Raw genomic sequence first — 11463 nt, 5'->3', positions numbered from 1 at the left:
GGATGCCTGATAGACTTCCAAGCAGGGTGCTGGGCACGGAGTCCCGTCTGGGAGCCCGTGTGTGCTCATCTACAAACGGGGGGAGTCATTGGCAGGTCAGAGGGTGTAAGTCATGAGACAGATGATATCATCCGCCCCAGGCGCAGAAGGAAGCTGCCCCAGGACTCCAGGCAGGGCCTGGGAACGGGCCAGCGTTTGGCAGGTGGAGGACGAGCACTCTGGAGGTAGGACGGCTGGACCACCAGGAAGCGGGGAAGGGTGGTTGCTTGGTGTCCTGTTTTGGGGTCACGGGGGCATGACAACTGGTTTGGTGCCAGGGCCCCTGGAATGTGGGAACAAAGGGCGTGTGGGGCTCTGTGCCCTCACAGTGTGTCTCAGGGAGAGCTAGGTCCTGTTGCATGGAGGCCACCACCCTGCCTGCCCAGCCAAGGGACTGCCTGCCACCTTTGGTTTCTGTCTCCAGCCCACTGTACCTTCCCACCAAGCCAAGGCAGCATTGTATCCTGATGCTCAAGATGTCGTGAGGTCTGACGCTGTCCAGCCGCTGTCTGTCCTTGGCTTGAGCATAGAGAGGAGAGCCATTGGGATGGATCAGGGGCCACCTCAGCCATCTTGACCTCAGGGTCCCACAAGGCTCCCTAAATATGTCCCCTTAGCTTTGAAGAGTTGCACGTCACTGGTGGTCCTGGGAGGTGTCTGCTCCTACAAGAGCCCCACAGAGCAGGTGTGTGTCCTGCCCACTGTGCCCAGAGAGTGAGTGGACACACCCATGCTGGGGTCAGCTCCAGGGGCCAATGCAGGCTGCCCAGCAGGGGGGCCTGATCTGTCTTCAAACCCTGAGGGCCAATCAGAAGGACCAGAGGGCCCCTCCCAATCTGGTGAGAGCCAGGCTACACTCTGACCTCCCCTTGAGCAGGAACCTTTGGGATGAGGGGGCGCCCCCTGGCTGCAGCCAATGCTCCCAAGAGCCCCAGCACCTTTCATGGAGTGGAGGAGCTCCAGGTCCAAGCTCTCCATCCATTTTCCTTTAGACCCCCTCCACCCAGGCGGTGGCCTCTCCTGGGCTGTGGGAACAGGAACCAGCCCCCAGCTCCCACCTTGGTGGTCTCCCAGACAGGCGCCTGCAGTCCAGGGCCCTAAGGAGCTCTGGGACCAGGGTTGGGGTGAGGATGCTGCCGAGCGCTGGCTTGGAACCCAGGAAGAGGAGGTTCCCAAAGGAGTCCTTCACCCACAAGGCGGGTTCTAGCCCATGGGGAGGGGACCATGGAGCCTGGGGTCCTTGGGTTCTGGGGCTGGAGCCTGGGGTGTGGAGGAGTTGGGCTCACTTAACGGCATGGAGACGTGGGTGCCGGGACTCCACCTCCAACCAGCCAGCACCTCTCCTTTCGGGGACAGGGGGTGGAGGGGGGACAACTTGCCTGTGCCAAGCCTTCCTCTACAGCGGGAGGAACCCTTGGCGTGGGCCTGCAAGAGAGCAGCACCTCCCGCGAAAATCCTCTCCTTGCGGAGTGCCCCGGCAATCCTGCTGGCAGAAAGTGGTGGTGACAGGAGAGACGCAGGGTCCCTGGCCCCACTGCAGTCTTTGGAGTGGCACGTGGGCAGAGGCCACTGGAGGAGCCTAGGGGAGGCTGGGGGAGTGACGCCCAGACCATCTCAGAGGGCGGAGGATGATGCGGGGGCGGGGGGCGCTGGTGCCTGTGAACATTTGGGTCAGTTCTTTACAGGACGCCTGTGAGTAGAGCCCTGCCCAGCGCCCCGCGCGCATGTCCAGGGCTCCTGGTGTCTCCCCTGCGTCCCTCTGCGCCTGCCCAGCGCCCCGTGTGCCTGCCCAGGGCTCCATGTACCTCCCCAGCGCCCCGTGTGCCTGCCCAGGGCTCCTGGTGCCTCTCCAGCGCCCCCTGTGCGCCTACCCAGTGCCCCGTGTGCCTGCCCAGGGCTCCCGGTGCCTCCCCTACGCCCCCTCTGTGCCTGCCCAGGGCTCCCCGTGCCTCCCCTGCGCCCCCTCTGCGCCTGCCCAGTGCCCCGTGTGCCTGCCCAAGCTCCCTTGCGCCCCCTCTGCGCCTGCCCAGTGCCCCGTGTGCTTGCCCAGGCTCCCCGTGCCTCCCCTCTGTGCCTGCCCAGCGCCCCGTGTGCCTGCCCAGGGCTCCCCGTGCCTCCCCTGCGTCCCTCTGTGCCTGCCCGGCCAAGCCTGTGCTCCCTGTGAGCCTGCCTGGGTGAGCCCCGTGGACCCCCAGTTGCAAGCGGGCGCTCTTCTGCAGTAGGAGAGGAGGAGGAGCACAATGTCCCGCTGCCCAGGGCAGCGCCTGTGCGAGGGGAGAACCCAGGAGGGCTGAGGAGGCGCGTGGTCGGCCCAAGGGGAAGTCTTAGGGATGCCTGGTGGGGCTCTGGCCGCGACCTCGGGGGTCTCTACGGAAGCGAAGTCCCTGGGGCTGCTGCTTCTCCCACTCTAATGTGGGCGACTCCTGCAACTGCTGCCTCGGCTCTGCAGGACAGAGCAGGTGACATGCCACCACCTCGGGCTCTGTTGATTTGGCGAAGCACAGAGGAAGGGAGGGGAGGGGAGGGCGGAAGGGAGTTGCCGCCCCCACCTGGTGGAGCCTTCAGCTGGCTGAGGCCAGAGTGCGGTGGAGTCCCAAGGAGCTGAGCGAGCAGGACAGGACCAGGGCTGAGGAGCACGTGAGCCGCCCCAGTATGGGAGCCCTGGGCTCCTGGGCCTCCTGGTGCCATTCAGGAAGGGCCCTGTGAACTGAGTCCCACCGAGCGCAGGGGTCTCACAGCAACCCAATTAACAGGAGCATTAGAAGTGAGCCCTTCTGGAGGAGAGGTCTCCTGGGCGGACAGGGCAGGGTGTGTGCTCCGGAGCCAGCCACCTGCAGATCGCACCCCACCCCAGCCTCTGAGATGGGCCTACCTGGACAGTGGCTCAGCTTAGCAGCCCCTGCTTCCCAGGCTGTAGCTGGGGGGCCTGGAAGGTGGGGGAGGTGGGCACACTGTGCCACCAGAGGGAAAGGGGGACTCCTGGAACCTTGTCAAGGGGTGCCTCTTCAAGTGACGGGGCACCTGCACCATTCTGTCGACCTCTCGGGTCATGCAGAGTGCCAGGCGGCACAGAGGAGCCAGCAGGGGTGTGGGCTTGGCTGGGTCCCTCTCTGCATCCCCATGTCTGCCTGGGTGAGGCTTCATGAGCAGAAGAGGGCTGTCCTTGAGACCACAGGATGTGTCACACACCCGGGAGCGCCCAGCCCACACAGTCCAGCAGACCTCACCCGATGGCTAGGAGAATGGGACAGGGAACAGGGCACTCACAGCCCTGTCCTCCTCCCAGGCCATGGCGTCCCCCAGGATCGAGGCTGTCATCCGGGAGAGGCACAGGATGGGGGAGTGTCCCGTGTGGGAAGAGGAGACCGGGCAGCTGGTGTATGTGGACATCACCGCCAGGACTGTGTGCCGGTGGAACCCAGTGTCTGGGGAGGTGCAGACCGTGGGCCTGAGTAAGTGGACCTGGGGGCTGATGACCCCTGTGGGCTCACACACCTGGGAGGTACCTGTGTGTCTGTGGGGCTTGCACACCTGTGTAGACTGCTGACCCCTGTGGATTCACACACCTGGGAGGTACCTGTGTGTCTGTGGGGCTTGCATACCTGTGTGGACTCTGACCCCTGTGGATTCACACACCTGGGAGGTACCTGTGTGTCTGTGGGGCTTGCACACCTGTGTAGACTGCTGACCCCTGTGGATTCACACACCTGGGAGGTACCTGTGTGTCTGTGGGGCTTGCACACCTGTGTGGACTCTGACCCCTGTGGATTCACACACCTGGGAGGTACCTGTGTGTCTGTGGGGCTTTCACACCTGTGTGGACTCTGACCCCTGTGGATTCACACACCTGGGAGGTACCTGTGTGTCTGTGGGGCTTGCACACCTGTGTGGACTCTGACCCCTGTGGATTCACACACCTGGGAGGTACCTGTGTGTCTGTGGGGCTTGCACACCTGTGTGGACTCTGACCCCTGTGGATTCACACACCTGGGAGGTACCTGTGTGTCTGTGGGGCTTGCACACCTGTGTGGACTCTGACCCCTGTGGATTCACACACCTGGGAGGTACCTGTGTGTTTGTGGGGCTTGCACACCTGTGTGGACTCTGACCCCTGTGGATTCACACACCTGGGAGGTACCTGTGTGTCTGTGGGGCTTGCACACCTGTGTGGACTGCTGACCCCTGTGGATTCACACACCTGGGAGGTACCTGTGTGTCTGTGGGGCTTGCACACCTGTGTGGACTGCTGACCCCTGTGGATTCACACACCTGGGAGGTACCTGTGTGTCTGTGGGGCTTGCACACCTATGTGGATGACGACCCCCTGAGGAGCAGAAGCAGCACTCTGGGAGCGTCCCCCACTCACCCTCACCCTCCCCAAGGGCAGGTGCCACTGTCCCCCTTGCAGATCAGGGCTGGCCCCAAGTCTGTGTCTGGCCTCAGGCACCCTCCTGTGGAGGCCTGCCCCAGGCCCAGCGGTCCTACCCGAGGACTCAGGGGCACCTGCGGCTCTCACACTGGCACTGACGTGAGGAGAGACCAGCGCTCTCCGCTCCTGCAGTCCTGGTGGCCCTGCAGGCAAGCTCGGCAGCCTCCAGTCCCATCTGGAGGCCCTATGGTGGCCGTCGTGGGGAGGGGGTTGCAGAGAGGTGGTCCACGCAGGCCCAGCAGGACTGGTCCGGTGCTGAGACGTGCTCTGTGCCCTGACGGTGCCTCCTGGCGGGAGCCCCATGGGTGGGGTGGCACTGTCTCCTGGAGAAGCAGCAGCCAGGCCACTCTGCTGTCCTCTGTCCTCCCAGGAGATCCTGTTGGCTGTGTGGCTCTGCGCAGAGAGGGCAGCTACGTGGTGGCCTCTGGCACCTGCCTTGGCCTCCTGGACTGGGCGACGGGGCAGGTGGAGTGGGCAGCCTGGCTGGACCGGGACAAGCCCCACAACAGGTTCAATGACGGGAAGGTGGACCCCGCCGGGAGGTTTGTGGCAGATGGGCTGCTGAAAGGACTGGCCCAGGCCACCTGGAGAACCTCCTGTCATGGTGGGTGCCAGCTGGATGGGGACCTCAGGAGCCCTCCCCAGGCTGCTGGCAAGCGGCCCCCCGGGGCCATGCAGGTGCTGGGCAGCCCACAGGTTCCCTCCTGCTCCAAAGCCCATGGCTTCCAGGTCATTCTTCCTGGGTCCCTGCCCAGAGAGGACCCTGGGAGGGTTGAAGCCGCCAGGGTGGGGCAGCAGCCAGAGCTGCTGGCCAGAGGCCATTCACGTGCGGCTGAGGGCCTAGCACCTCTGCCTGAGCAGGCCTCTTCCCAATGGAGCATCTCTGGGGTCCCCCCTTCGCCCAGCACAGAGGCTCACTTACAGATGCCGCCTGAGGGCCATCCTGCCTGCTGTCCCCGACTGAGGGTGACCACAGCTCTCAGCACAGAGGGTCTGTGTGGTGTGGGCAGGGCAGGGTGCTGCCCACTGACCTTCCACTCTCTCCAGGCACCATGCCAGAGGCGTCCGCCCCAGTAGTGTGGGAGCCGGGGCAGGGCTCCCTGTACACACTCTTTGCTGACCACTCCGTGGTCAGACAGCTGGACCAGCTGGGCATCCCCAACGGGCTGGACTGGTCCCTGGACCACCGCACTCTCTACCACGTGGATAGCCTGGACTACTCTGTGCGGGACTATGACTACAACCTGCAGACAGGAGGCCTGGGTAGGGGCCGCCTTGCTAGCCCCCCACACCCTCCCCAGGCGAAGGCCTCCGTGGCCAGCCCCCACGCCCTCTCTGGGTGGGGCCTCCAGTGGCCAGCCCCCGACACCCTCCCAGGATAGGGGCCTCCGTGGCCAGCCCCCCACACCCTCCACAGGCGGGAGCCTCTGTGGCCCTCCCCCGACACCCTCGCGAGTCCCCTCCTGGGGTCCCAGAAGCACCACCAGGTCTGTCACTCCCTCCCGTTGTTGAGGCCACGCTATGTGACCTCCTGGTCTGGGCAGTGAGGGGCCACGCGCCTCTGTCTGTCCTGCTGCAGCAAACCCACGGATGGTGTGCCAGCTGGAGCCAGATCAAGGCATGCCAGATGGGCTGTGCGTGGACACCACGGGGACACTCTGGTTGGCCTGCATTGAGGGAGGCAGGATGATCCGCATGGACCCCGAGACAGGTGTGTGCACAGGGCAGTCGGTCAAGGAGGGGCCATGGGGTGCTCTGTGCCACGGTGTTCAGGGTCCGGGAGTGGGAGGGCAGCACCACTTGCTTGTCCAGCTACAGGGGGACCTGTGAAGATAGCGGGAGTGCCAGGGTGGCCCCTCAGCACTTGGCCAGTGCAGGGAACACTGGGGCTGATGTAGAAAATGACCACAAACCTGCAGTTGAAAACCACAGGACCTTGTCCTCTCCCACCCTGGAGGGCGGAGGCTGGACCAGGGTTCCAGGCTGAGCACCCTGCACAGGCTCCAGGGGGCTCCTCCTGCCTCTCCAGCTCCTGGGCTCCAGGTGGCCCTGGGGTGGTGGCCCCTCACTCCAGTCTCTGCCTCTGTCTCCACGGGGCTCCTCTTCTGGGTCTGTGTCCCCTCCTCTGTCTCTTGGGAGGACACAGCCATGGCATGAGGGCCCCCTGACCCAGGAGGAGCCCATCTCAGGACCCTTCACTGACGACCTCTGCAGAGACCCTGTTCCCACACCAGGTCCCACTCACAGGTTCTGGGGTGCAAATGTGGACAGGACCCACCTCTTACCATGGTGTCCAGCTCCCTCCAGGGCTCCAGGGAGGCTCCTCCTGCCTCTCCAGCTCCTGGGCTCCAGGTGGCCCTACTGACCCCTGCAGTCCATGAGGCAGGGCAGAGTTGGGATCAAGTGCTGCAGGTGCCAGGGAGAACCAGCAGGCCCAGGGCCCCACTGGGGAGTGGGCACAGTCAGGCCACCTGGGGTCCTGCAGCAGGCGGGTGGCTGGGCTTAGGGACGTACCTGAGCTTTACTCACAGGGACGCGGCTGTGCACCCTGGAGATGCCAGTGTCCAGGGTGACGTCCTGCTGCCTCGGGGGGGGGGGGGGCTGACTACTCCGACCTGTACGTGACATCTGCAGCGGATAGCCTGAGTCCAGAGCAGCTGTTGCGGGAGCCGCAGGCAGGACACGTCTTCAAGGTCAGTGGGGTCTCCCTGCCAGGGTCAGCTTGGCTCCCGGCCACGTCTGCTCAGCCAGGTGTAACACATCTTGACCTCGGGGACTGGAGGGGGCTTGGCAGCATCCATGGGGACATCTGTCCACCTGGAACACAGCCCTCCCGAGGCCCCACGTGCCCTGCTGTGCACAGAGACGTTTACGGGAGGTTTAGGAAGCTGGCGTGGCTGGCACTGCCGTTGCTGGTGCTGCCGGGAGACTCAGCCGCGCCCAGGGACTCACCTCCACCCTCTCCTCCCGCAGGTCACGGGCCTGGGGGTGATGCATCCCGCCCCTTCGCTGGCTGAGGGACTCCACCATTCAGCGCAGCTCAAGCCAGGCCTCCGTCCCTGGGGTCGGGCCAGGCTCGGCTCTGGCGGGGCACTCCCTGCCTGACCGCTGTTCACAGCTGATAATAAATGTGGCCACCTCAACGTCATCTCTGCAGCTGCTGCCCTGGGATGTGGTTCCCCCAGGGACCACCCCACGCTCTGTCCAGGGTCCCCCAGCTTCAGCTTGTAATGCCCCCGTGTGTTCTCCAAGGTCCCCACAGGTCACCTGCAGTCCCCAGAACATGTGGCTGACACTGGTGTCTCTGAGGCTGGCCTCTCTGCCTCCACTTGGTGCTGGGTCACTGAGAGCAGGAACCTGAGCATGGGCTGTAGCTGTGCTGGACGTGCACAAGTCCATCTGCCAAGGATCGAGCCAGATATCAGGTGCTTTCACAGCACTGGGCGCCCAGCGCCTTTACTTCCAAATAGCCCATTTACCCCTGGAAGGCACCCGCACTCCAGCAGTACCCAGTCCCCTGCCCAGCCCCATCACCTGCCCACTGTCTGTGTCTGGATGGCCTGCTGTGGATAGGTCCTGCCCATGGAGTCCACACTATGTGACCCTCTGTGTCGGCTTCTCTCATGGAGCCCCAGGTCTCAAGGTCTGTCCTACTTGCAGCACGTGTCAGAGCTGCAGTCCTTTTCAGGGCTGAGTAATATTCCATCATGTGGATGGACTCGTCCTGTTCCCCCATTCCTCCTCAGTGGACAACTGGGTCACTTCTGCTTTCTGACCCTTGTGCATGGTGCTGCTGTGAATGTTCACACACAAGTTTTCATTCCAGCATTTGTTTCTGGGTCTTCAGGGACGTACCTAGGTTGGAGGTGCTGGTGGAATGGGAACTCGCTGCGTAACCCCGAGAGGCCCCTGCGCACTGTCCCTGCACAGGGGCTCCACGCTGCCCTCCCACATGCACATGCTAAGAGTGATGTAGAACGTTGAGTCCCCGACTCCAGAGGGCTCAGCACAGAGCTCCTGGAGGTCCCCACACAGGTGGCCTGCAGGTGCACACGGCTCTGCTTGCCAGCTGCCGGGAGTCTCTGTCCTGGGGTCCCGTGGTCATGGTGGCAGAGTGCAGCTTGTGCTGTGGGCAGGGACGGGCAGTGCTGTGACCAGGAAGGGCCGTCCTGGGGCTCGAGCCTCCATCTGGGAGTGAGGCCTGTGTGGAGTTGGTCCTGGCCGAGTGGTCAGTCCTGGAGAGGGGCGGCTGGCCTGGGAAGAGGGAGAGACCTGGTCTCAGGTGAAGCCCCTGATACAGGGTGCTGAGGGGCCAGGCGGGGACCTTGGGGAGGCCAAGCAGGGGCCCAGGAAGTGGGCGTCCTCCTGCTGACCACCACTGTCTGCTCAGGGGCTGGGAGTCCAGGAGGCAACTGGGCTTTGCCTTGTCTACATTGGAAAGCACTGGTGTGCACTGTCTGTGTGGTGCTGGTGTAGGCCACACAGAGCGCTGGAGAGGACATCTGTACGACAGTGGATGCCCGCGCTGCCCCAGGCCAGGGGGTGGGGTGCCGGGTCCTCACTGAAGTGTCCCTCCTGCCCACCCTGTCTGCGCAGTTTCTGTTCCTGCCTGAGCAGATGGTCAGCCAGGAGAGTGGTCACCTGGACCAGCACTCACCTCTGTGGGAGTGCCCACAGCTTGCCAGCCGCCTGCCCCAGGTCTGCAGGGACCCCTTCTATATATGGATATCACATTAGAACCAACAGCCACAGAGCAGCTATTATATCAGTTTTCAATACAATATTATGTTTAACATATGATACAAAAGGCCACAGAGTAGCCATATCAGTTTTTGATACTGTAGGATGGACATAATCATAGTGTTAAACACAACAGGGCAGCTATTATGTTACTTTTAGATGCAACAATATAGATATCATATTAGCTGTGAAGGCCACAGGGCAAATACTATATCCGTTTTATTTTTATTTTTTTATGTTTTTGGTATCAGAGATTGAACTCAGGAGGACTCGACCACTGAGCTACATTCCCGGTCCTATTTTATATTTTATTTAGAGACAGAGTCTCACTGAGTTGCTTAGCACCTCACTTTTGCTGAGGCTGGCTTTGAATTCACAATCCTCCTGTCTCAGCCTCCTGAGCCACTGGGATTACAGGCATGTGTCACTGCGCCTGGCCTTCGATCAGTTTTAGATCCTATATTATGGACATTGTATTAATATCAGAGGCCACAGAGCAGCTGTCATATCAATTTTAAATGCTGTATTAGTCTTAAAGGACACAGGGCAGCCACTTTATGTTTTTGAAATATCTGTTCTCCATTAGGACTTTGAAAACTTTACGAGAAGATGTTTTGGTGCTGGGGATCAAACTAGGGTCCTTGCACATACCAGGCAAGTGCTCTGCCACTGAGCTGCCCTAAATGAGGGGAACATGAAAAACAAAAATTTCATGTATCTAGAGAGACACTGAAGCCCATCTCTTTCTTTTATATAAATTAAACAGAAACAGACTGATAAGGAGCTGGCCTTTCAGCGTGCTTCACCCAACTTAAGGAGGTTAGGTCTACATTTCCACCACTGAGAACAACACAGATGTTCTTTACTTCTGGAGAAACTGCTTGAACATTCTGAGACAGCACAGCAGCCACTCCGACACCAGCTGTAGGTTCAATGAGTAGTTTCATCCTTTCCCAAAGCAGCTGTGTCCTGAGATTTTAGCTTCCCACTTGATTTCATCCTCTGTGACAGTGAAGACATCATCCACCAGGTCCCTTACAATAGGCCAGGTGTTTAAGCCAATGCTGGATTTGACACCATCTGCTATAGTTTCTGAAGGATCAGGATGGGGGTCAGTTTGCCTTTCAGTTTGCACTTGTAGCCATCAACTGCATTCAAGAGTTCGGCAGCATGTACCATCACGCTAGGTTTCAGAGCCTTAACAGTAATTTCCATTCCAGCAACCCTTCCTCCTCCCCTACAGGAACCACCAGTGCCTCCACCAGGGAACCTGACTCAGCACTTCTAAGGCCATTGTGCCTTGCCCAGCTGTCACTGCAGGCTCCTGGTTGGGAGGTACCACGATGGCTTCTGTTTCTTCCAAAATTCTTTTTGTAACCTTTCCTCTGGACTCATCGCTGGGTTCACTGTAAACTATAGAGGCTCCATAGGCTTGTATTGCCAGTTTTTTACAGATGGGAGCTGTGTGGGGTACCACAACATAAGCAGGAATCTCTTCCAATTTAGCAGCATAAATGAGAGCCTGGCCATGATCTCCACTGCTGTGAGTAACAACAGCTTCGGGCTTCCCTTCTAAGGTGGCAGGAATTCAGCCTCTGATGGCATTAAGTGCCACACGAATCTTAAAAGATCCAGTTTTCTGGAAGACTTCACATTTGAAGAAAAGATTGCGTCCTGCTACTTGATTCAAAATAGAGCTTGTTAGCACTGGTGTGAGATCGATGTAATCTTGAATGTTGATGTGAGGTTTTTCAACGTCAGCAAAGGAGATGCAGCACTGAGCACACATGGTTCTCTGCTGCTTTTTGCATGTTGGCTTCTTTTTCACTGCAGGCCAGCTGGTTCCATATGGTAGGACACGTGGCTGCTGACAGCTCCTGTGTTTTACATTTTATTGCCTCCACACTCACCGCTCCAGAGCCTTCACCTCCAGCCTCCTGCCTACCTTATTTGTATTTAAGGCTACAGGACAGCTATTACATCAGTTTTAGATGCTATTCTAAGCAGTTTTAGATGTTCTACTAGTATGATATCATATCAGTATTACAGGCATCAGGGCAACTATTTGTTTTAGGTGATGCAGTATGTATATTATTTAGTGCTAAGACCACAGTACAGCCATTATATTAATTCAGATGCTACAGTATGATATTATATTGATATTAAAGGTCACAGGGCAGCTATTTTATCAGTTTAAGATGACATGATATGAATATCATTAGTATTATATATATTATATTATATTATTAAAGGCC

General features: G+C 59.7%; 1 protein-coding gene, 1 long non-coding RNA gene and 1 pseudogene across 4 annotated transcripts; 1 reads left to right on the top strand and 2 right to left on the bottom strand.

The window, feature by feature from the left end:
• The first annotated feature begins 2362 nt into the window (after positions 1–2362).
• On the top strand, positions 2363–5904 carry LOC308636096 (uncharacterized protein). The gene is made up of 3 exons (XM_081271188.1): positions 2363–2498; positions 3326–3491; positions 4839–5904. The coding sequence occupies exons 2-3, from the start codon at positions 3329–3331 to the stop codon at positions 5543–5545; spliced, it is 870 nt and encodes a 289-aa protein (XP_081127314.1). The 5' UTR covers positions 2363–2498; positions 3326–3328; the 3' UTR covers positions 5546–5904.
• Positions 3950–7713, bottom strand: LOC308636097. 2 transcript variants are annotated; one of them, XR_014019341.1, is made up of 4 exons: positions 7421–7713; positions 6983–7285; positions 6747–6836; positions 3950–4861 (listed from the first exon to the last, which is right to left on the bottom strand). It is a non-coding gene; the product is annotated as an uncharacterized lncRNA (long non-coding RNA). The 2 variants fall into 2 exon arrangements; XR_014019342.1 differs by having other exon boundaries at positions 6754–6874; positions 6998–7285.
• Positions 7714–9787: 2074 nt separating this feature from the next.
• On the bottom strand, positions 9788–11135 carry LOC308636921 (serine racemase-like; annotated as a pseudogene). Its single transcript has 2 exons — positions 10479–11135; positions 9788–10405 (listed from the first exon to the last, which is right to left on the bottom strand). The product of its transcript is annotated as a serine racemase-like (transcript).
• Positions 11136–11463: the final 328 nt, after the last annotated feature.

Source organism: Spermophilus citellus (assembly GCF_964194105.1).
Source record: "Spermophilus citellus genome assembly, chromosome: 17".
Lineage (NCBI taxonomy): Eukaryota > Metazoa > Chordata > Mammalia > Rodentia > Sciuridae > Spermophilus > Spermophilus citellus.
This window is presented reverse-complemented; position numbering and strand designations above follow the sequence as displayed.